Genomic DNA, 22,393 nt, shown 5'->3' with positions numbered 1-22,393 from the left:
TTCTAGTTTTGTTGTAAATATTGCCTAAGTTTTTAGTTTTTGTATCAAGCTGTTCTCTATTTTTTCTGAGTAGATTCTGGGAATTTTAAAAGCTGTCTCTTCTCTTACTGAATTCCCATGATAAGCAGTATTTAATAAAATAAAATTCCAGTTTAAAAGAGTTTATTTGGAGAACTCCGTGATTTAACCACATTGACCTGCATGTGTTAGAACATTGTTTAGTCTCTTAAAGTTTTGACCCTTAGATAAATTTTCATTAGTGCCTTATAGAACCAGGCACATAGTAAACTTTTGGTACACAATTCTTGGTACACATTCATTCAAGAAAATCCCAGATGAACTTTTTTCTTGTTTTGTGGTGGTAGGGTTGCTCATTATAATTCAATCAAGCTGACAGAATTTCTCAAATCATGGCCTAAGGTACATACTTAACTTTGTAAATTGATTGAAATTCAATTTATGATGAATCCTTGCTAGGATCATTAAATATGTCTTCAAAAAGGAGCAGAGTATAGGAGTAGCCGACAGCATTGGGTTTATGTATTAATATTATCTGCATGTTAAGAGTGATATAAAGAAAGAAATGTGTTACTGTCTATAACAGAATTTAATCTGTGAAGTTAAGAAATTTGCACTTTTATGAAATCTATTTGGGGAAAAATCACATAAAATTTGAATTGGAATATGCAAGGTTGTGCCCTATATTTTCTTCTTCCCCTTTATTTGCTAATTTTTAAGTTAAACTTTAAAGTCAGTAATAGTTTTTTTTAAAAGTACAGATTTTAGAATTCTCCATTACTAGTGATTGGCTAGTTCTTGTGTCAACGTAGTGAACAGAAATTGTAAGATATTACTTAGTGGAAGTCTTTCATTAATTTATTCTGTGCTTCCTAATCTAGGTAGAACTGAGAGAGTATAACTAAAGAATTAATAGGCTATTTGAAGATAAGGGCTTACATCCCCATATAGATTACAATATTTTGTAGGAAATTGTTAGGGTGTGTTGAATGAATACATATATGAATGGATCATGTAGAAATATTATTAATTTCATTTCACATAGCATTTTAGAGGTATAGTCATGTTCTTCCCTGCTTTGGGTAAATATAATAACGATAGAGGATAAGAAGTTTAGTTAAAGTACTGGCAGGGACTATAGAACTGAATTATGGTTCTGGCTCTGTTAACTGAATGATAGGTAATCTTCAAAGTAAGTCAAAAAGTAGCTTTCTTTTAAGATTACAATATCTAGTCATATGGTAAGCTTTAACATTTTAAAAATGTCTCATCACTATTTTTATAGTAACCTTTATTTGTTTATGAATTACTAAAAGCACACTACAGTGTGCAGAGGGCCTTCCAGGCAGAAAGATGGAGAAAGCATGTTGTGTTTGAGAAGGTAAAGTAGTGTTCTGTGACCAGACTGCTAGGTGCAGTTATATGTGTCATAGAAGGTGAAGGTGAAAGTTATAGCCAGGGACTAGTTTGGTGATGATCCTATAAGTGATAGAAGGTGGGGACAGGGAGAGAGTCAGGAGCTCTTAAAATGTAATAAGTTGAAAAGTATTAATAACATCTCACATTTCCTTTAAGAAGATAAATCTGGTAGGCTAGGTAATAAGTCGCTAGATCTTGGACTAAGGTAGTGGCAGTGGAGTTGATAAACAGGGGAAGCCTGCAAGGAATATTCAAGAATTAGAATCACTAAGACTTGGCAGGAGAGAGAAGAGTCCAGGATGACTCTTGAGTTGGGGTTTAAGCACCTAGTTTGGAAGTCATGGTTCATTCCTAGACTTCAAATGGTATGAATTTTATAGTAAGCAGAGATAACAAAGGAGTGTAATGTGAAATTTTCCCAACTTTGTCCTATCAGTGTTTAATTTCATTCTTTTTAAAAAATGCATTCAGCTGAATTTGTAGCAATTAGCAAATATAACAGATCAATCAAGATCTAAGACTGTATAGAAATTGTGAAAGGTATGAAAAATGCTACCTCTAATTCCACATCATCATTAAAAAATTGAAGTTGTGTGGTTTATTCTTAAAAACAATAATTAAAACAGAAAACAGAGAACAGCTTCCCCTAGGAAACAATTTTATGAAACTGAAGGAATGGACTCTGTATTAAATATTTCCAAAGAGTTCCTGAGACCAAAAATGGTGGCCCTTCTTTTCCAGCAGCTGGAATCCAAAAGATCTTGAAACCAGTCCTGAAAGGCTTGCTCCTATGCAAGAAATCCTGGTGGCTTTTGAGAGGAAGATAGAGAACTATTCTGGAAAATTTCAAGTGGTAGTAGAGGTGAGTCACTGACATGAAGAATTTATCCAGGGACTACAAATACTCATTTCTCTTTTTAAATAGGAGACTTTTTCAGCTGAAAATAACTTTTTCAGTTGAAAATCTTAGTCTTCATGTTTTAAGATTTTAATGAATAGTAAATAGTAGAGCAATTAACCCCCTACCCTCCACCTAAATACATTAAAATTTTAAGAAGCTTTCAGTCTTCCACAACAATAGTGTTTCTATGAGAAGATGGTGATACTGGAAAAAGACATGGTAAATAATTGCCATATTTATGCTTTGAATGTATTTTGACTGTAAGATCTGCTTGAATGAGTTTTTTTTAAATGTATACATTTGATTTGATTCATAACCTTTTTGATTCATCAGAAGACTTTTTTCTCCTTAGTAGAAGAAAGTCCCATTGCTCTGATTCAGATACTACTTGGATACCCTACCTAAGATCCTTGTAGATAGTATTTTATTTTGAAACAAAGCAGGATTAATATAGCCCCTCTCTAATCATTTTATTCAGTTTTTGGTAATAGAAAATATATGGACATGGTACAAACCTCAAAGGGTACAAAAATGTAAACTGAATACTCTCTCTCCCACTTCTGTCCCTCAGTCATCTAGTTCCCCTCCATATAAGCAACCATGTTTATCAGTTTCGTGTATATTCTTCCTAAACTTATTTTTATTGTTAATGTTTTTTTAAGATAAGGTCTTGTTCTGTTGCCTAGAATTGAGTGTAGTGGCGCGATCATAGCTCACTGCAACCTCCAACTCCTGGGCTCAAGCAGTCCTCCTAGTTCAGCCTCACAAGTAACTAGGACTACAGGTGTTGCCACCATGCCTAGCTAATTTTTTTGTTTTCTGTAGAGACAGGGTGCTACTATGTTGTCCAGGCTAGTCTTGAACTCCTAGACTGAAGCAATTCTCCCGCCTCAGCCTCCTAAATTGCTGGGATTACAGGCATGACCACTACACCCAGTCTCTTCCTGAAATATTTTATGTACATATACACAAACATGTAAGTGGTGTACATTTTTTTATTCTTACATAAAATCTTTTGACTTGGAGGTAAGGTTCTTCTTTTCCTCAGAAAATTGTGTAGAAGAGTTTTATATAGTTTTACCTTTCTTCCCACATGTTTAGCATAAACATGTGGCATCCTTCTATTTAACATAAACATGTAGCATCCTAATCTTAAACACATCAGTGTTTAAGATTTGATTGATTATTGTAACATCTTGCAGTTTTGCCATTGGGAATTTAGAAGACCTAATTGCAACCTGATCATTTGCAATATCTGCTATTCTGTTATCTTTTCCACTTACCTCATTTTTAAAAATAACCAGTACACTCTAAAGGGCAAGTCAGTATACATCTACAAATTTGTGAAGACTATGCAGATAGCTTCACATTAGTGACATTAATAACTTCACATCAATAACACATTAGTATATTAGTATAAATTTTAGTTTTACTATTAATGGCTGTCAACCAGGTACTTCTTAGCATTTGAGGGACAAAGTACAGGAAACATTGCAGGGACAGATAGGAGGAAGGTACTGAGAAAGAGGGGAGATGCACAAAGAAGGGAGGTCCACGCAGCCATGTTTATTAGACATAGCCCCTGAGCCTGGAATAGACTATATTTGGCTTTAGTTGCTGGGACAAATGTACCCTGAAGTAGTTTTATCACGTAAGAGAACTCTTTCTTTTTGGAAGATTAAAACAGAAAAAATTGGACAAGTCTTATTCTTAGGGGAATGAATTAGTAACTTGGAATTTCAGATGGCCTGCCATTTATTTTGCCTTTTATTGTGTTTAATTATTGTTTCCTGATAATGACAGTGGCTCAAACTTGGGCACATTTTGTTTCTATCTGTTCCTGTTATCTTTTATCTTTACACATTTATTTCAAGGCTCTGTTTTCAGTAAAAGCAATCCTCCTACCTTGGCCCTGACCTTTTTTTTTTTTAACCTTAATTTTGAGATGAAGCCTAGTTTATTAAGTAAATAAATGTTACTTAAAATATTTTTAAAGTAAATTTAATAGAAACTTTGATTTAAGTAATTAAGAGTCTTTCTCTTCCCTTTTTCATAAAGTGTGTGAGAGAAAGAAAAAAAATATTGATAGGGAATGACATGACTTTTGTAAAGCTGAAGAATTTTCAGAATTACTAATATTTTCGAATTTTTAATAGCTTATTTTCTACCCTTCCAAGTATCTCTCTTATTGGAGAAATGAAAGTAGGTTTGGAAAATAAAGTGTTTCAGAATGATGCTAAGTAGTAAGATAATACTTAGGGTCTGGCTTGATTCACAGGAACTAGATGGTAGAAATTCACATAGCTAGTTCATTACTCATAACTTACATCTCCTATTGGTTACAAATAATTAAAAATGTAAAAGCTTCCTTTTTCTTTTAAATGAAGTATATATGATTTATCATCCAATTTTTTTTTTTTAACCAGTCTGCTTGACCTAGCTCTGGAAAACTGCATCTTTAATTGCCAAAAGAAGCAACTAAAATTCTCCTTTCTGTCAGTGCATTTGCTAAATAAGTTTGGATGAGATAGCCTAAAAGAAAAGGAATAATGTTTTAATAACAGCAGTGATGTTTTAATAATGGAGGCAACACTTCTGTCTTGTGGTGAAATTTCCAAGATACTTACTTTGACTAGCTGCTGCATGGTGGTAAGGATTGGGAGTGAAGGAACTGGATCCTGGTCTTAACCCTGTCACTGATTCATTTTATTACCCAGCAGAATAATCGTATAACCTCTTTGTGCCTCAATTCCTTATCTGTAAAATGAAAACTGAGCCTCCAAAGTAAAGAGCCTGGGGTTTGTAAGCCCTGCAGGACATGGTCCCAGTTCCGCTGGATGGAGCTTAGGATATTTAAACCACTGATGGCTAATGTTCTATCAGGAGTTGAATCATGTAGACTGATAATTTTAGGGCTGTCACTTAGCATCTTGCAGGTTCAGTTTTCTTTCCTGTCAAATTAGGGTAATAATATCTTAGGGTAATCTATCTTAGAGTTGTTTTGAAATTAAAAATTTTAAATACATATATGTTAATAAAGTGTTGAAGCTAATGCTTGTCACTATAGCTGTTTTGCTATTTTCATTATTTTTTTCTGCCAGTTACTGGGCAGAGTTTGCTCTTCAGGGCCAGTAGAATACATTTTCATGAGTGTTCTGTAGGGTCCTTACCTATAGTGTCTAGAAACCTTGAGGTCAACTAGTTTGTACAGTATTCCTTATCACCTTCCCAAAATGCCAGTTCCATTGTTTTTTTACCTCATTCTGTCTTCTACAAATTACTTAACCTTTCCTCTCCACTGATCCTTCCACTACTGACTTCCTTCCCACCCAGATTCTCGATTTTACTTTTTAGAAACTTAAAAACTAAGCTTATGAATTTCTTTTCTTTTTTTTTTTTTGAGACAGTCTCACTCTGTTGCCCGGGCTCGAGAGCTGTGGCATCAGCTTAGCTCACAGCAACCTCGAACTCCTGGGCTCAAGCGATCCTTCTGCCTCAGCCACCCGAGTAGCTGGGCCTACAGGCATGTGCCACCATGCCTGGATTATATATATATATATATATATAGTTGTCCAGCTAATTTCTTTCTATTTTTTTAGTAGAGACGGGGTCTCTCTTTTACTCAAACTGGTCTCAAACTCCTGAGCTCAAACGATCGTCCCGCCTCGGCCTTCCAGAGTGCTAGGATTACAGGGGTGAGCCTCCAGGCCCAGAACCAATATCTTCTTTATCCTCACAAAATGATCTCTCTACATCTGTGTTGTTATTGAATCCTTGTTTTCCCCAATCCCAACTAAAAAACACACACATCCACCTGCACCCAGTCACTTTTTGGCAGTGGTCTCCTGTAGAAATGGCTCATTATTTCACCTCACTTCTCCCTTTCAGATTTGTATGCTACTATCTAATTGTTATGGATAACATCACTAGAACATTGTTTAATAATCTGGTATGATGTAAATGTATTTCTTATTCATAATTACTTTTTATTTTGCCAAAATAAAATATTAATGACCTTCATTAAATAAATGTGTACAATCATATTAATTGTTTGTAAGATATTGCTGACTGTAAGAAGCACATCCATTTTATGGATTAATAAAAATGATCAGTTATTAGATACCATCAATTGTAAGATGCATTCCTATTTCTAAGGTTGTTAACATACAAAAAAATGTAAATGAGGATTGATGAGATGTGGTCTGTATAATAGATACTGTTTTTAGTCTTATTAGCTTTTAAAAATTTCCATGTACTCTTGCTTGCTTGATAGAAACTTTTCAAATTTTCTTACTTTTGCAGTTTCAGTGAACTGTATCTACTTTGTGCTTCATTACAGATATTGTGCAAACTAAGAGGCATTTTTTTCTTGGTCTAGTTCTTTCCAAATGTTTAATGTCTTTATGATTACATAACTTGATCATCTCTGCTTCCAAATTCCCATCATGGCACAAAGATGCAGCATCATTTGGGTGCTTGAGATGGAAAACATTTTTTTGGTTTTCAGGAAGGGTGAGCTTACTGAAAGTTTCTCAGCTATTCTGTCCACACATAGAATTACAGATTTAGCTCTGCTTATACTAACTTCATGCTAGTATCTACTGTGACATAATAGAGCCCTCTGACCTCATACTGTTAGTTCACCTTTTACAATTTTTTTTCATCTTAACATAGTTTTGAAGCTCAAGTTTATTTTGCCTTAGTTTCTGTTTCATCTCTAGAGCTAAATGACAAAAGCCCTTAATTCTTTTTTTTTATATTATCTCTTTTACTTCCCACTCACCCTGTTACTTCACTTCCTCATTATCTCTAGAGGAATGACTTAGAAATCTGATTTACTCTGCAAGAATACGTACATTGAGGTGGGGTGGAATAGATACCCAGAAGTGAGCATATATTGGAATTTCGTACACCTTAAAACTCTCAGTTGGGAGAAGTCACTATATTTTTTGTTTGAAGGAAGATGGTTCTGTATACATTTGAAGGCTACAACTGAAGGTAGATCATATGTTAAACCTGGGTTATCTTCTCATGAGTGTAGGAGTATGTGTCTGGGAAATCAGGAAAAAAAAGAAATTATAAAAACTGATCTCTTAATATTTTATGAAACTCGAGCTCTATGTCAGTGATGTAATATATATTATAATGATTTGTTTGTATATCTTACATTTAATTCTCATGTAATAATAGAATATCAAGGAAGTACTGTTTGGCTAATCATTAGTCATAGATGATACTGAAACTTAATGAAACTGGTTGAAATGATTATCAAATTATTTTATGCCTACAGAGCAGTAGTTCTTACCTCTGGTGTTCATAGATTTAGGGAGGAGATTCTATGAACTTCTGAACTTGTATAAAATTTGACTGTTAGAGTTGTTTTTTTTTTTTTTTTGGTAGGGTTTTGTTAGGGAAGCCCCCTCAAAGGGGTTAGTAACCCCAAAGAAATCAATCCACTTCTATAGAGTTTGAGGTCAGCACTATTTCTCTTTTATCTGGTCTCCATTGTGATCTTGATTGTAAATCATGAGAATCCCAGGGTAGTTGGGGGATATTTCAAGGAAAATTTGATCTTGAGTTGTTATTACTGGAAATGTCAGCATTGTCAAGTGGTATATTTATAAAAATAATAATACTGCTCACAAATTACTAGGGAATTTACTTTTAGGAGGTAGTGAGCATAAAGGTGGTATTGTTGTCATAGAAAAAGGCAATTAGAGAACTATAGATCTATGTATATTGAACATTGTAAAGGATTAAAAATAGGCTTCTGTTTTGAACTTGAATAATCTCATGTTGTGATTTAAATTACTTTTCTAAAGAGAAGAATATATATTGGAAATAATAAATGTTATTCAGTATTTGTATATATGTGTGTATGTATATGTATAGGAATTACTTTTACATGTTCATGTGAGTAATAAAAATACTTGAACTTTTTTTATTATAGTGCATGCAAGATATGGGAAATACTAAAGCAAGACTACTCTATGAAGCCAATCTTCCAGAGAACTTTCGAAGACCACAGACAGATCAGTATCCTTTAAAACTTATTTGTTTTGAGCTTAAAAATAATTAACTCATCTTTATAGTTCATATTTTATCTGTTAGTAGTTAGGAAGATGTAAGCTTGATTATACTGTTTTTCATAAAGATGGAAATTGATTTATCCTGAGCTGTGTTTGTATATAGTAGGTTTTTATCTGGTATTTTAATGTAATTACAGATAATCCTCAACTTATGAGGATGGTTTGACTTTGATTTTTCAACTTTACTATGTATGAAAGTGATATGTGTTTAGTAGAAACCATACTTGGACTACCCATGCAGCCATTCTATTTTTCACTTTCAGTATAGTATTCAATAAATTACATGAGATACTCAACACTTTATCATAAAATAGGGTTTGCGTTAGATAATTTTGCCCAACTATAGGCTAATCTAAGTGTTCTGAGCATATTTAACAGAAACTAAGCTAAGCTATGATGTTTGGTAGGTTAGGTATATTAAATACATTTTTAAATTAAGATATTTTCACTTACTATGGGTTTATTAGGATGTAACCCTGTGGTAAGTTGAGGAGCATCTGTATTACTAAGTATAAAATATTACTACTGATTGTTTTTAATTGATCTCCATCTCTTGATTGGAAATATATGTTGTTTATTATTTTAGACTATTATTAGAGATTTGATTTGTGAGCATCCTGAGTATTTTAAAAATCATTTCCATAAGGATATTCTTTGATCACCTTTATGTAATAATTATATTTATGTGATGCATTGCAGCATTTAAAAGACAAAGTACATATTTAATGTAAGTGCTGAATAATTTATGCTAGTGTTTACTACTGACATTCTTTGTTGTAGCTTGCACAACTGTGTTTGCTTTACAAATCTGTCCTTAAAAGTGGAGAGAATATTTTTCCACAGGCTTTTTATTTGGTATGCTTTTCACATTTGTTAGAGATAAAACTATTTGCTTCTATGGGATTTCTGAAACTCACATTGAAGTTTGAAAAAAAAGCTTATCAAAATTGTGCTGCTTTATGAATAAGATTATCTAATTACTTGTAGGTATTTAGATTCTGTCCAAAGATAACATTTATGATTTTGACAGTAAAATATAGTTTCTGAAAGATCAATTATATATTACCCATTTTTATAGAAAAACAACTTGTGTGATTTTTTCTTGCACAGAGATACAAGCTATTACATTAATATATTTTGATATTTGGATAGAAATCTTTTAAGCTATAATCGAAAAGTTAGTAATTTGCATTTGACCTTTTCTGTTTCTACTCCCCATACTCCCTTCCCACAAATTTAGCAATCTGGTATCCAAGACTGTTTTTATTATAGAAAGATTATGAGGTCAGAGCAGGTGGTATATTTCAGGTATAAAAAATTGTGTGAGTAAAAGTAAGGTCTGAGGAAATATGACCTTTTAGGATTTCGATGTAACAAGATTTAAGTTTTGTGGGGCAAGTGGCAGAAGCAGCTTAAAAAAAGGTATTTTTGTCCAGAATGTGAAGGATTTTCAATATTATGTATAGCCATTTTGGCCTCATTTCATTGGCCCAATTATTTAAAACCCCATGAAGGGGTTTGAAGGAGAAACATTAGAAAAACTAACTTCTACCACAAGGGAGATGAATAGGAGGTGGGAGGAGATCCTGGAGGCAGAGAGTCCAGGTAGTATACTAGTACAGCTTCAAAATGAGCAGTGATGAAGATCTGTCAGACATTGGCATTGAGAATGGACAGGAAGGAATTGGAAACATTGGAAAGAAATTAGGAAAGGAGGAGTAGTTGGACTAGATTAAGAGTGACTTTGATACTCAAGACACTAAGATAACCCCAAAGTTTTTAGATTGAGTAACTGTAAAATTTATTCACTGAGAGAAGGAATTCATTACCAGAAAGAGGATTAAGAGTTAGAAATTAAAAATAATGAGCCATGCTTGATTACTTTGGGCAGATTGAAGTGTCTGTTACACATATATATGGAGTTACCCTACTTGGTAGCTGGAAACATGAGTCTGAACCCCAGACGAAAGTGGTATAAGCAGATTGAGGATTTACTTAGCATGTAGGTGTGGTATAAAGTCTTAGGTCAAGTTCTGTTCACCTAGGGCTGTGGTCTTTTATTCTTTTTTGGTTTTTGTTGAGAATACTGTTTCCTTCTCTGAAAAATGAAGGCCTGTGACTGAATCTTGGAGAAATAAGCTTGGTATAAGGAAATACAGCCAAGCAAACAAATCAGTGTCCTGGGTGGTGGTTACCAACTTCTTATCCCTTTTTCTGCTCCTCACCCACAAGCCTGAGTTGATATGTAAGACCCCTTAAATTGAAGAATCTCCCTTTTCTGGAAGTTTTTGTATATGGCAGGGTTTGTACATTGGGATTTTTGGGCTTCTCTTGACTATTAAAGGGTAAGTTACTTGAGGTTCTTGAAAGTTTGGGCTTTATCCTTTATATAGTACCTTGTGGATTAAAAAGTAGCTTCCAAGCTATTTAATTCATCACCCTGATTCCATGTTGTTTTCAAATAAGCCTGAACAATATTAAGGGAGAAACAATAGCTTCTTGGTATCCTCATTTATTGAACTCTTCTATGTATTATTAGTGTAGGTTGGTAGGAATACTATTTCTTAAGTAATTACCATCAATTTTATGATGAACCTTAGAGAAGTAAGGGTTAATAAGGTAGTTCATTATTAGTTCTAGTATTTTGGCTGATGTATTTAAAAATATTTGATCCTTATCTAAATATTTCAGAAAAGATGAGATTTTTATAGTGTATTAGTATCTGATATCTGTAAATTCTTGGCCTTTGACACAATGAAAATGCAATATTAGAAACAATAGCTATAGTAGCTTTACTGCTTAATAAGAGTTTGCCCTATACCAAGCCCTGAGCTTGGCATCTCATTTTATGTACATAATTTTTTTTAATTCTCAGTGATTCAGTGAGGTAGGGCATAATATTTTGTTTTTCTGGGGCAGTGGAAGGATGAGATGCTCAAAGAGCTATTAAGAAACATCCCAAAGCCTCTAGATTTTCCCTCCTTTATGAGGGAACTTAAATATTTAATGATAGTCTGAGTAAAGTAGTTGTTGCCACATTCGAGTCTTGATTTCCTTTAAAAATAGATAGGCTGATAGTTTGACATTCTGCAACTAGATGGTAAAGTGTAGGTGAATATTTCTACTTTTCAGTACCTGGTATGATTCATGATAGGCTTTTGGATTAAGTGTATGTATGTTATTGTTCCCTCAAGCATGCTTATTTGATTTTCAAACCAAATATTACTTCTTCCAAAGCATTTACAAATTATGGTTATATTTACATGAGGTGTTGAACTTTTATTGTTCACACGGTTGTAGGAAGAGGGGCTCTTTAAAGAGGGGCTTTGTCCAAACATGTTTGAGATAGATGACTACTTCTGTTAAGAGTATAAGATGACAACTCTTGGACCAGACCCCCATCTAATGTAATACTATAGCCTTTAAAAAATTACCTCAATTATTAAAACAATACTTTTATTATTTCATTTTTTAATAATGAAACATTGAGATTTAGAGGCTTTATAAGGGAGACTATTAAGAAAAGCAGCTTCCCTCCCATCATTCTGAAGCTTGTAGCTTTTTGAAAAGCCTAACATCTCTACACTTTTATAGATATAACTATAGTTGTCTCATCCCTAGAGACAAGTGGAACCAAATTGAGTTAAACTCATATTGCATTCTTAACAAGATTTGTCACTTTTTAAAAGCTTTGCAATTTACAAAAGTTATGCAAAAGCTACTGTAAAAGTGTAATTTCTCATGTGGGATGTGGTTAATTATAGGCTGCATGTGCTAGTGCATGACAAATGATAAAGCTTTACATTAAGCTTTTCATTATTAGGATATTTCGTCTTATCTAAAAACTTTAATTACTTCAGTTCCATGAGATCTATTGTGCACCAAAGCTAATCAGCAGTTCTTCTCCTTTGAGCTTTTCAAAATTTTACTGCTGTCAGTGCTGTGTCTGGAACTGGAAGATTTTGTTCTTTGGGAGTAGATATTAATTTAATTGTCTTTCAAAGGGTATCTTTAAAGAAAGGAAAAAAAATCTTAAAGTACAAACACATGTTAAAAGATAAAGCATGTAGTAATGTTGAAATTTTTTCTAGGCTTGAATAGTACCAGTTTAGTTAGGGGACAGGGAGAAGTCAGGGTACAGTACTGAATACTTTGTAACAATAGGTGTGGGGAAGATTGTGGGATATTTTAATGTTTATTTACTAAATCCCAAATCAGCCACTTGTACTTGAATTGTTATTAATATATTCCTTGCCTGATTCCCTGAAAATATCATTATTCTATTTTTCATTTTTTTGGTTATATTATTGATCTACATCAGTATAAGTCTTTTTGTCCCAAATGACTAATGGAGACTGAAGCTAAATATTTTCTTATCTCCAAATTCATTGGTTCTTTGGTTATGGTTTCTCATTTACTCGTCTATTTAAACTTGGTGGGATGCAAGCCATCTTAACCTTAATACAATAGTTGCTATTTCGCGTTCCTACCATCTTTGAAAAGATTTGCTTATCAAAATACTTTTGTGAATAATAGAGCTAAAACTTAAATATCATTCAATATGTGCCATGCACTAGTCTTAGTTTTTTTTTTTAATTGCAGAATATTATGGTGGTACACACATAATGGTAACATAATTTGCTTTTGTACAGTTTGAATCAAAGTTATAAGTGTGCCCTTCATCCAGATAGTGTACATTGTACCTGTTATGTGTGAATTGACCCATCTCCTCTTCTCCCTCCCCATCTCAAATGCTTGATTTCTGTTGAGATTTACTTCCATATGTGCACATAAGTGTTGATCAATTTGTTCAGTTTAGTACTAAGTACATGTGGTGTTTGTTTTGCTATTCTTGTGATACTACACTTAGAAGAATGGTCTCCAATTCCATCCAGGTTATTAACAAAAGATACTAGATCACCATTGTTTATTATGGCTGAGTAGTACTCCATGGTATACATATACCACATTTTATTAATCCACTCATGTATGGGCACTTGGGTTGTTTGCAGATCTTTGTGATTGTGAATTGTGCTGCTATAAACATTTGAGTGCAAGTGTCTTTTTCATAGAATGTCTTTTTTTTTTTTCCCTTTGGGTAAATTCCTAGTAATGGGATTGCTGGATCAAATGGTAGGTCTATTTTTAATTCTTTGAGGTATCTCCTTACTACATTCCATAGAAGTTGTACTAGTTTGCAGTCAGTCCCACCAGCAGTATATGAGTGTTCCTATCTCTCCGCATCATGCCAACATTTGTTGTTTTGAGACTTTTGATAAGAGCCATACTTACTGGAGTTAGGTGATAATCTCTTTTTGGTTTTGATTTGATAATCTCTTTTTGGTTTTGATTTGCATTTCCCTGATAATTATAAACACCGAGCATTTTTTCATGTGTTTGTTGGCATTTGTCTATCTTCACCTGAAAAGTTTCTGTTCATGTCTTTTGCCCACTTTTTAATGGGGTTTGATTTTTTTCTTGCTGATTTGCTTGAGTTCTTTGTCGATTCTGGTTATCAGCCCTTTATTGGATGTATAGCATGCAAATATTTTCTTTCATTCGATAGATTATGTGTTTGCACTGTTGATTATGTCTTTGGCTGTGCAGAAGCTGTTTAATTTTTTCAGGTCCTATTTATTTATTTTTGTTGTTGCTGTGATTTTTCATAAATTCTTTGACTAGGCCAACATCTGGGAGAATTTTTCCTACATTTTCTTCTAGAATTCTTACAGTTTCATGCCTTAGGTTTAGGTCTGTTATCCATCGCGAATTAATTTTTGTGACAGAAGAGTCACATGTCTTTCATTTTAAATCAAATGCTAGAAATGATTAAGCTTGGTGAGGAAGACATGTCAAAAGCCAAGATAGACAGAAAACTTAGCCTCTTGTGCCAAACAGTTAGCCAAGTTGTGAATGGAAAGGTAAAGTTCTGAGAGGAAATTGAAAATGTTATTCCAGTGTACACACAAAGGATAAGAACGTGTAACAGCTTTATTTGCTGATGTGGAGAAAGTTTGAATGGTCTGGATAGAAACTTATACCAGCCACATTTCCTTAATCCAAAGCTTAATCCAGAGCAAAGTCCTAATTCTTTAATTCTGTGGTGGCAGAGAGAATAGAGGAAGCTGCAGAAGAAGAGTTTGAAGCTAGCAGAGGCTGGTTCATGAGGTTTAAGGAAAGAAGCCATATCCAGAACATAAAAGTACAAGGTGAAGCATCAACTGCTGATTTAAAATCTGCAGCAAATTATCCACAAGTTCTAGATAAGATAATTGATGGAGGGTCAGATGATTGTTAGCTGTTTTTATCAATAAAGTAATTTTTAATTAAGGTATGCCCATTTTTTAGACATAATGCTACTGTACATTTAATAGACTACAGTATAATGTAACTATAAATATGGTCTGAGAAACCAGAAAGTTCTCCAAGCTACCTTGAAAATGAAGGAGCCCTTCAAATTTGATACTTTTCTTCAGATTTTATAGCATTTATCACCATTAGCAGAGATTGACTGATTCACAAATGAACTTATTATGAGTCATAACATCATCCAGAAGTTAGATATCAGACTTCATGGTTTCAAATCATCTCCTCTATTATAGAATGCCAGAGAACTTTCTTAAACTTTCTGTGGCCTGGGTTTAGTTATGAAGTGGCACTTACCTCATAGGCTGTTAAGAGGAAAAAAAGGAGATAAAGTTCTTTTCACTTACTCACTTTGTAGAAAACTTGTCCTTAAAAACAGTGTTTGTTCATTCTGCTTACTTAATAAGTGGAATGTTTAGATTTCCAACTTCCTGTCTCTGGCCACCTTTGAGTGCTTTCATAATTCCTCATTCTTTCAGTATCCACTGTATACATTAAGTCCTCACTTATCTTAGGTTCTTGTAAGCTACAACTTTAACCAAAACGACATATAGGGAGACCAGTTTTACCATAGGATAGTTGATGTAAACAATTGAAGTAAACCTCCTGTGGTGTATTTCTGGTCACAAATAGATCTCCAAACTTCTAAATAAAAACCTAAACTATTTCTAATGTTGAACATTGAAATAAATGTGAGCTATACGTACACTTAAGAAAGATTAAATGTATTAAATGATTTAAAACAGGATCATTTTTTACCTGATTATTGGTGAATCAGTGAGTGATGGCAGTTGTGGTGGTGGGTTAAATCAAGGAATAAATGTTTGCAAAGCGAACATTGTTAAGGAGCACTTCTTCCCACCACGTAGTTCAAAACTAAATAATAACAAACATGGTGGGCTTGCTGAGCGCTTTTGTACTACATAATTTATTGTGAATTAGTATGATTATTATATACTTGATGAATTTTTATTTCATAATAATTTGTATTCACTCATTCATTTTCTAACATTCTTAATCCAGTTTAGGGTTGCAGGTATCCAGAGCCTATCCTGGCAGCTCAGGACACAAGGCGAGAACCAACTCTGGACAGGACACCATTCCATTGCAGGATGCAGTCACATACCCACATTTACACTGGCACTATTTAGACATGCTAATCAACCTAATGTGCACATCTTTGGGATGTGGGAGGAAACTGGAGTATCTGGAGAAAACCCACGCAGACACAGCATGGGGAGAATTTGCAAACTCCACACAGACTGTTGCCCTGTCCAGAAATCGTTTTTTTCCTTCTCAAAATTATAATGAAATGACATTGAATGAAATGGCATTTTTCTAGGACCTGTTGTATGGTCTGTCAACTCTGTTATCTTTTGCCACAAGTGCCAGTTTAAAAGGCTCTTATTAACTTATAATGAAGGGTTATTGACTGAAAATGTATTGTTTTACTGCCCAGGTAATTTTTCATTTGAACAGAATGATGTTTTAACCTGGGGATCCACAGAGAGATTGTATTTCAGTGTAATTAGTTGCTTTTGTGATTCTATGCATTTTATGTTATGCATTGAAATCATTATCCCAGAAAGGAGTCTACAGGCCTTTTCCTGACTTCCAAAGGGGTTCATGGCACTATAAAGGTTAACAACCCCTGACGGAAGAATTCTCATTTCATGGAATACGATAAATCAGTGATTGAGTCATAAGAGAATTCATCTATGTCACATAACTCTTAAACACTCGTCCCTCTCTGTGGCTTACTCTGTCAACAGGTAAGGCAAATCCAGCCAACTTCAAAAAATTAAACAGTACTAACCTTGGTTTTAGCTTCTTGACTTCTCCATTTCTCAGTGTTGCAAGGAAAAAACTAGTGACTGTTCTAATACACAAAGAATCCTATACAATATACCTAGAGACAGTGTATATGGGAAATAACATAGATATTGGAATCACAATTAGTGTTTCTAATTTGCTGATTCTTCATCTATGATGTGAAAATAATAACATATACATTACTTTGTTGTGGAAGGAATTAAAGAACAAAAAATATGTACAATGTATAGCACACAGTATCTCCTACATTGTTGATACTTGCATGAATGTTATTAATAGTTTCCTTACTTATACTGAAAATCCAAAGTGAACCTGAATTGAATTTAGAGTTTGGTGGTAGGGGAAGGGTGGTGGTAGTGTGGGAATTAGGAATTGTGGTCATTCACTTTTCTTTCTAGAATTGGGTTGGGTGGTTTTTGTTGAGAGGAAATATTTTTTGCAAGAGATAGACTTCTTTAGGAGAAAAAGATTAGGTTACAGAATGTAGTGGCAGAAATAGTATGAGAAAGCACAGATTGGGGAGTAAGAAAATTAAATTTAGAATCTAGGCTTTGTGGAGAGGAGTAAAACAAAGAGAAGTATACATGCCACTGAACTGATGTTTTTCCTTAAGTTATCTGTTTTCAGAGCAGTGGAATTTTTCATCAGAGATAAGTATGAAAAGAAGAAATACTACGATAAAAATGCTATAGCTATTACAAATGTAAGTAAAACCTTCATGTCTCATCAACTGATGTTTGTGGAGTGTATCTCAAACTTTTATGACATGGAATGCAGCTCAAATTATTTATTACAAAAATATACTAGTTGTACATGTTTAACACATTGACCGTCACACCAGAAAAAAAATTTTTTTCCTTGGGGCCAAAGTGTTTTATTACAAAAATAGAATAAAAACTTTGAACAAATTGTCCTTTCTAATTTAATGAAAAATTAAATTTATAGACTTCTATTCATTTAATCCATGTTTTTAGAACTAACTTTTCAATATTAATTGTAACAATAAGAACATCAATAAGTAACATTTTCATGAACTAAATGCAGGGCTTTGCATATACTTCTTGACCATTGTGTGTCTTCTTTTGAAAAATGTCTATTTGGGTCCACTGCCTACTTTTTTTTTTTTTTTTTTTTTTTTTTTTTTACTTAGGTTTCTACTTCTGTGTGATATTGCCTACTTTTAAATGGAATTTTTTTTTTTTTTTGCTGTTATTTGAGTTCCTTGTATATTGTGGGTGTTAGTTCCTTGTCAGATGAATAGTTTGCAAGCATTTTTTCCCTTTCTACAGCTTGTCTCTTGATTCTATTGATTATTTCCTTAGCTGTGCACAAGCTTTTAAGTTAGATACCATCCTTTTTGTCCATTTTGTTTTTGTCACTTATGCTTTTGAAGTCTTGTCCATGAAATCAATGTCCTGAAGTGTGTCACCTGTTTTCTTCTGATAATTTTATAGTTTTGGGTCTTCTCTTTAAGTCTTTAATTCATTTTGAATTGATATTTAATACATGACAAGAGATAGGGGTCTGGTTTTATTCTTCTGCATATAGATTTCCCAGCACCATGTATTAAAGAGGGTGTCATTTCTTCAGTGTATGTTTTTTTTTTTTTTTTTTTTTTTGAGACAGAGTCTCTCTTTGTTGCCCAGGCTAGAGTGAGTGCCGTGGCGTCAGCCTAGCTCACAGCAACCTCAAACTCCTGGGCTCGAGCGATCCTTCTGCCTCAGCCTCCCTGGTAGCTGGGACAGGCATGTGCCACCATGCCCGGCTAATTTTTTATATATATATCAGTTGGCCAATTGATTTCTTTCTATTTATAGTAGAGACGGGGTCTCGCTCTTGCTCAGGCTGGTTTTGAACTCCTGACCTTGAGCAATCCGCCCGCCTCGGCCTCCCAAGAGCTAGGATTACAGGCGTGAGCCACAGCGCCCGGCCAGTGTATGTTTTTCTTGGTGTCTTCATCAAAATATCAGTTGGGTATAAATATAATGCTTAGATTTATTTCTGCATTCTCTCTTCTGTTCCATTAGTCTGTGTGTCTGTTTTTATTCCAATATCATGCTGTTTTGGTTATTATAGTTTTATAGTATATTTTAAAGTCAGGTAGTGTAATGTTTCCTCCAGCTTTATTCTTTTTGCTCAGTATTGCTTTGCTATTTGGGGTCCTTCATAGTTCCAGATGAATTTTAAAGTCGTTTTTTCTGTGTCTGAAGAATGCCATTGGTATTTTGCTAGGAATCGCATTGAATCAATAGGTTTGTTTGGATGGTATGGTCATTTTAACAATGTTAATTCTTGCAATTCATGAACTTGGGATGTCTTTCCATTTTTTGGTATCCTCTTTAATTTCTTTTATCAGTGTTTTGTAAAGTTCTCCTGATAGAGGTCTTTTACCTCCTTGGTTAAATTTATTTTTAGGTATTTTTATTAGCTATTATATAATAAATGAGATGGTTTTCTTGGTTTCTTTTTCAACTATTTATTGGTGTATAGAAATGCTACTGATTATTGTATGTTGATTTTGTATCCTGCAGCTTCACTGAATTTGTTTATTCATTCTAAGAGCTTTTTGGTGAGGTCTTTAAGTTTTTCTACATATGAGATCATGTCATCTGCAGAGATGGACAATTTGACTTCCTTTTTTCCAATTTGGATGTCCTCTCTTTCCTTCTTCTTGCCTAATTGTTCTGGCTAGGGCTTCTAGTACTATGTTAAATAAGAGTGGTGAAAGGGGAGTATCCTTGTTCCTGTTTTTAGAGGAAAGGCTTTCAGCTTTTCCCCATTCAGTATGATATTAGCTGTGGATTTGTTATATATAGCCTTTATTATGTGGAGGTATGTTATTTCTATGCCGAAATTGTTGAGAGTTTTTATAATACTGTGGAGAAATACTGAATTTTTATCAAATCCTTTTTTGTCCTTCATTCTGTTGATGTGACGTATCACACTTATTGATTTGCATATGTTGATCCATCCTTGCATCTTTGGAATAAATCCTATTTGATCATGGTATGCTATCTTTTTGATTAGCTGTTGGATTTAATTCACTAGTATTTTGTTGAGGATTTTTGCATCTGTGTGTTCATCAGGAATATTGGCCTGTGGTTTTCTTTTTTTGTTGCATCTTTGTAGGTTTTGATATTAGGGTAATGCTAACCTTGTAGGACAAGTTAGGAAGAATTCCATTCTTTTTAGTTTTTAGAATAGTTTTGAGAATAATTGCTGTAAATGTTTGATAGAATTCAGCAGTCTGGTCCTGGGCCTTAAAGAAACTTTTTATTGCTAATTCAATCTCATTGCTCATTATTGGTTGTCTATTTATGTTTTGTATTTTTTCCTGGTTCAATCTTGATAGGTTATAGGTATTCAGGAATTTATCCATTTCGTGTAGATTTTTTAATTTGTCAACACATGGTTGTTCATAATAGTCTCCAGTGATCCTTTGTAGTTCAGTGATATCAGTGTAATAATGTCTCCTTTTCGGTTTCTGGTTTTATTTACTTGGGCTTTTATGTTCTTAGTCTAGGTAATTTGCCAATTTTGTTTCTTTTCCAAAATCCACCTTTTTATTTCATTGGATGTCTTTCTATTTTTTGGTATCCTTTTTAATATTTTTCTGTTTCTTTTTAGTCTGTATTTTGTTTAGGTCTTCTCTGAACTTTCTTTCCTTCTACTAATTTTGGGTTTGGTTTGTTCTTTTCTAGTTGCGGTACATAGTTAGGTTGCATATTTGAAATCCTTCTGCTTTCTTGAAGTAGGTGTTTATTGCTGTAAAATTCCTAATTTGTGTTGCTTTTGCTGTATCCTCAAAAGTTTTGATATATTATGTTTCCATTTTCATTTGTTTCAAGGAAGTTTTGATTTCCTTCTTAATTTTTTCCGTTTACTTTGGCTCCCTATGTCCTACGGGCAAACTCCCTGATGTGCTAGACTGCCTATTTTCCAAGGTGTAGGGTTCTGGTTATTGTATTAATTTTATTTGCTGTTTAACATTACTAGAAATATAGTGGCTTAAGACAATGCAGATTTACTATCTTACAGTTTCTGTACAGAGGTCAAGAGTTTGAGCATGGGTTGGGTGGATTCTCTTCTCAGGATCTTACTAGGCTGAAATCAAAGACTTAACCAGGGCTACAATCTCATGATTCTGAAGGTCTTCTTTCAATCTCACAGTTGTTGTCAGAATTCATTTCCTTGTGGTTGTTTGACTGAGGTCCTGTGTTCTTGCTAATGTTAGATGGGGCCTGTTGTCAGTTCATATTGGCCATCTTTGAGTCGTTGCCAAATAACCTCGTCCTCTCTCAAAATGGAAGTTTATTTCTTTGAGGCCACTAGGAGAATTTCTCTCACACATCAAATCTCTTATTTCAGAAAAGGCCCAGCCCCTTTTAAGGGCCCACCTAATTAGGCCAGGCTTATCCAGGATAATCTCCTTTTTTGATTAATTCATCATCAACTGATTTAATATCTTAATTTTGCACAATTTCTTCACTTTTGTTATATAACCACCTAATCACGGGAGCAAAATCCATCATATTCACAGTCCTGCCCACAATCAAGGGAAGGCCATTATACAGGGTTCATACACCAGAGAGTGGAATTCTGTTTACCATACTAATACAGAATGAGTCTGCTCTCCCTTGTTCTTCCTTAATTCAGTGAGTGATAGGGGAAATTAGAAATACTTTGCCTGCAGAAATCTGTCCTATCTGCCTTCTTCCCCTCCTGCTCTTAACTAATAGTGAATTACAACTGGAAGCACAGTGAGTTGTTAGGAGATCTAGCAGATTTTGAGTGGATGAGGCTGAACTGCCACACATTAATTGCTCTTTACCTCCAGCAGCTCTTCTCTTTCCTTCTTCCTCTCTCCTTCCCCTATTCCATATCCACACCCCCCCCCCCCCCCGCCCTTTAGCGAGTGAGTTAGGATTAGTATAATAGAGCATGGTTTCTGGTTGATTTTCTTTTTTACTACTTTTCATTACAATTTCAGCTTCCTTTTCTGTAGAATAGGGACGATCATAGTGTCTAAATTTTATAGTATTGCTGTAAGAATTAAATAAGGTAAGGCATGCTGTATTCTTAGTAGGTATCTAGCACATAATTGCTTAAAATATAAGCTATAGTGATAATTACATTAGTGAAGAGGAAGGAGGATGGTGGCAGCAAATGGCTGTAGGCAGGTAGATAATTAAGAAAAATTAATACCTGAACTTAACTATAAGACTTTAGATCATTGGAAAAATTTTGGCTTAAGTTCACTTTCATTAATCCTTCCACATTTTAGTCAGCCCTTTAATTATGGGATGCAAGGTAACTTGATGTGGCAATTAAAAGACTTATCACTTTGCAAGTTTTTCAGAATTCTACATAGTTCTTACTGACTTAGCCAAAGATTTTAAAGTTAATACATTAAGATGTAGGCTTTTTCTACACATTTGGTAGCTATGGTTATTTGGTTAAGTTTATCAAAGACTTTTAACCCTCCTAATGATATATTTAATTGATGATGTCTCTTGTGGGATTTATTTATTAGTTTAGTAAACATGGGTTTCAGCATTTGTAGCTAAGAAATACCCTGGAATGTAAATGACATTAGAAATCATATATTTAAAATAATTTCTAGACTTCTGAGAAACTTGAGCTTATGATATATTGAAAGCTCATGAGACAGCCATATGAGAACTGCTATGATAAAATCTCCATTTAGAAAATATATCCAAGAATTTCCAAAGTGAGTTTGAAGCAGTCTGTTGCTAGCAATTAATCC

General features: G+C 34.0%; 1 protein-coding gene across 5 annotated transcripts in view; it reads left to right on the top strand.

The window, feature by feature from the left end:
* The window catches only part of SMAP1 (small ArfGAP 1), a 154,991-nt gene that overhangs the window by 59,904 nt on the left and 72,694 nt on the right, over positions 1-22,393 (top strand). For all 5 annotated transcript variants that reach the window (XM_012750288.2, XM_012750289.2, XM_012750290.2 and 2 more), the window contains exons 3-4: positions 8,289-8,374; positions 17,254-17,329. In XM_012750288.2, the coding sequence (XP_012605742.1) occupies positions 8,289-8,374; positions 17,254-17,329 (162 nt within the window). The remainder of the gene's footprint in view (positions 1-8,288; positions 8,375-17,253; positions 17,330-22,393) is intronic.

The sequence above is a fragment of the Microcebus murinus genome, chromosome 5, assembly GCF_040939455.1.
Source record: "Microcebus murinus isolate Inina chromosome 5, M.murinus_Inina_mat1.0, whole genome shotgun sequence".
Taxonomy (NCBI): Eukaryota; Metazoa; Chordata; class Mammalia; order Primates; family Cheirogaleidae; genus Microcebus; species Microcebus murinus.
This window is presented reverse-complemented; position numbering and strand designations above follow the sequence as displayed.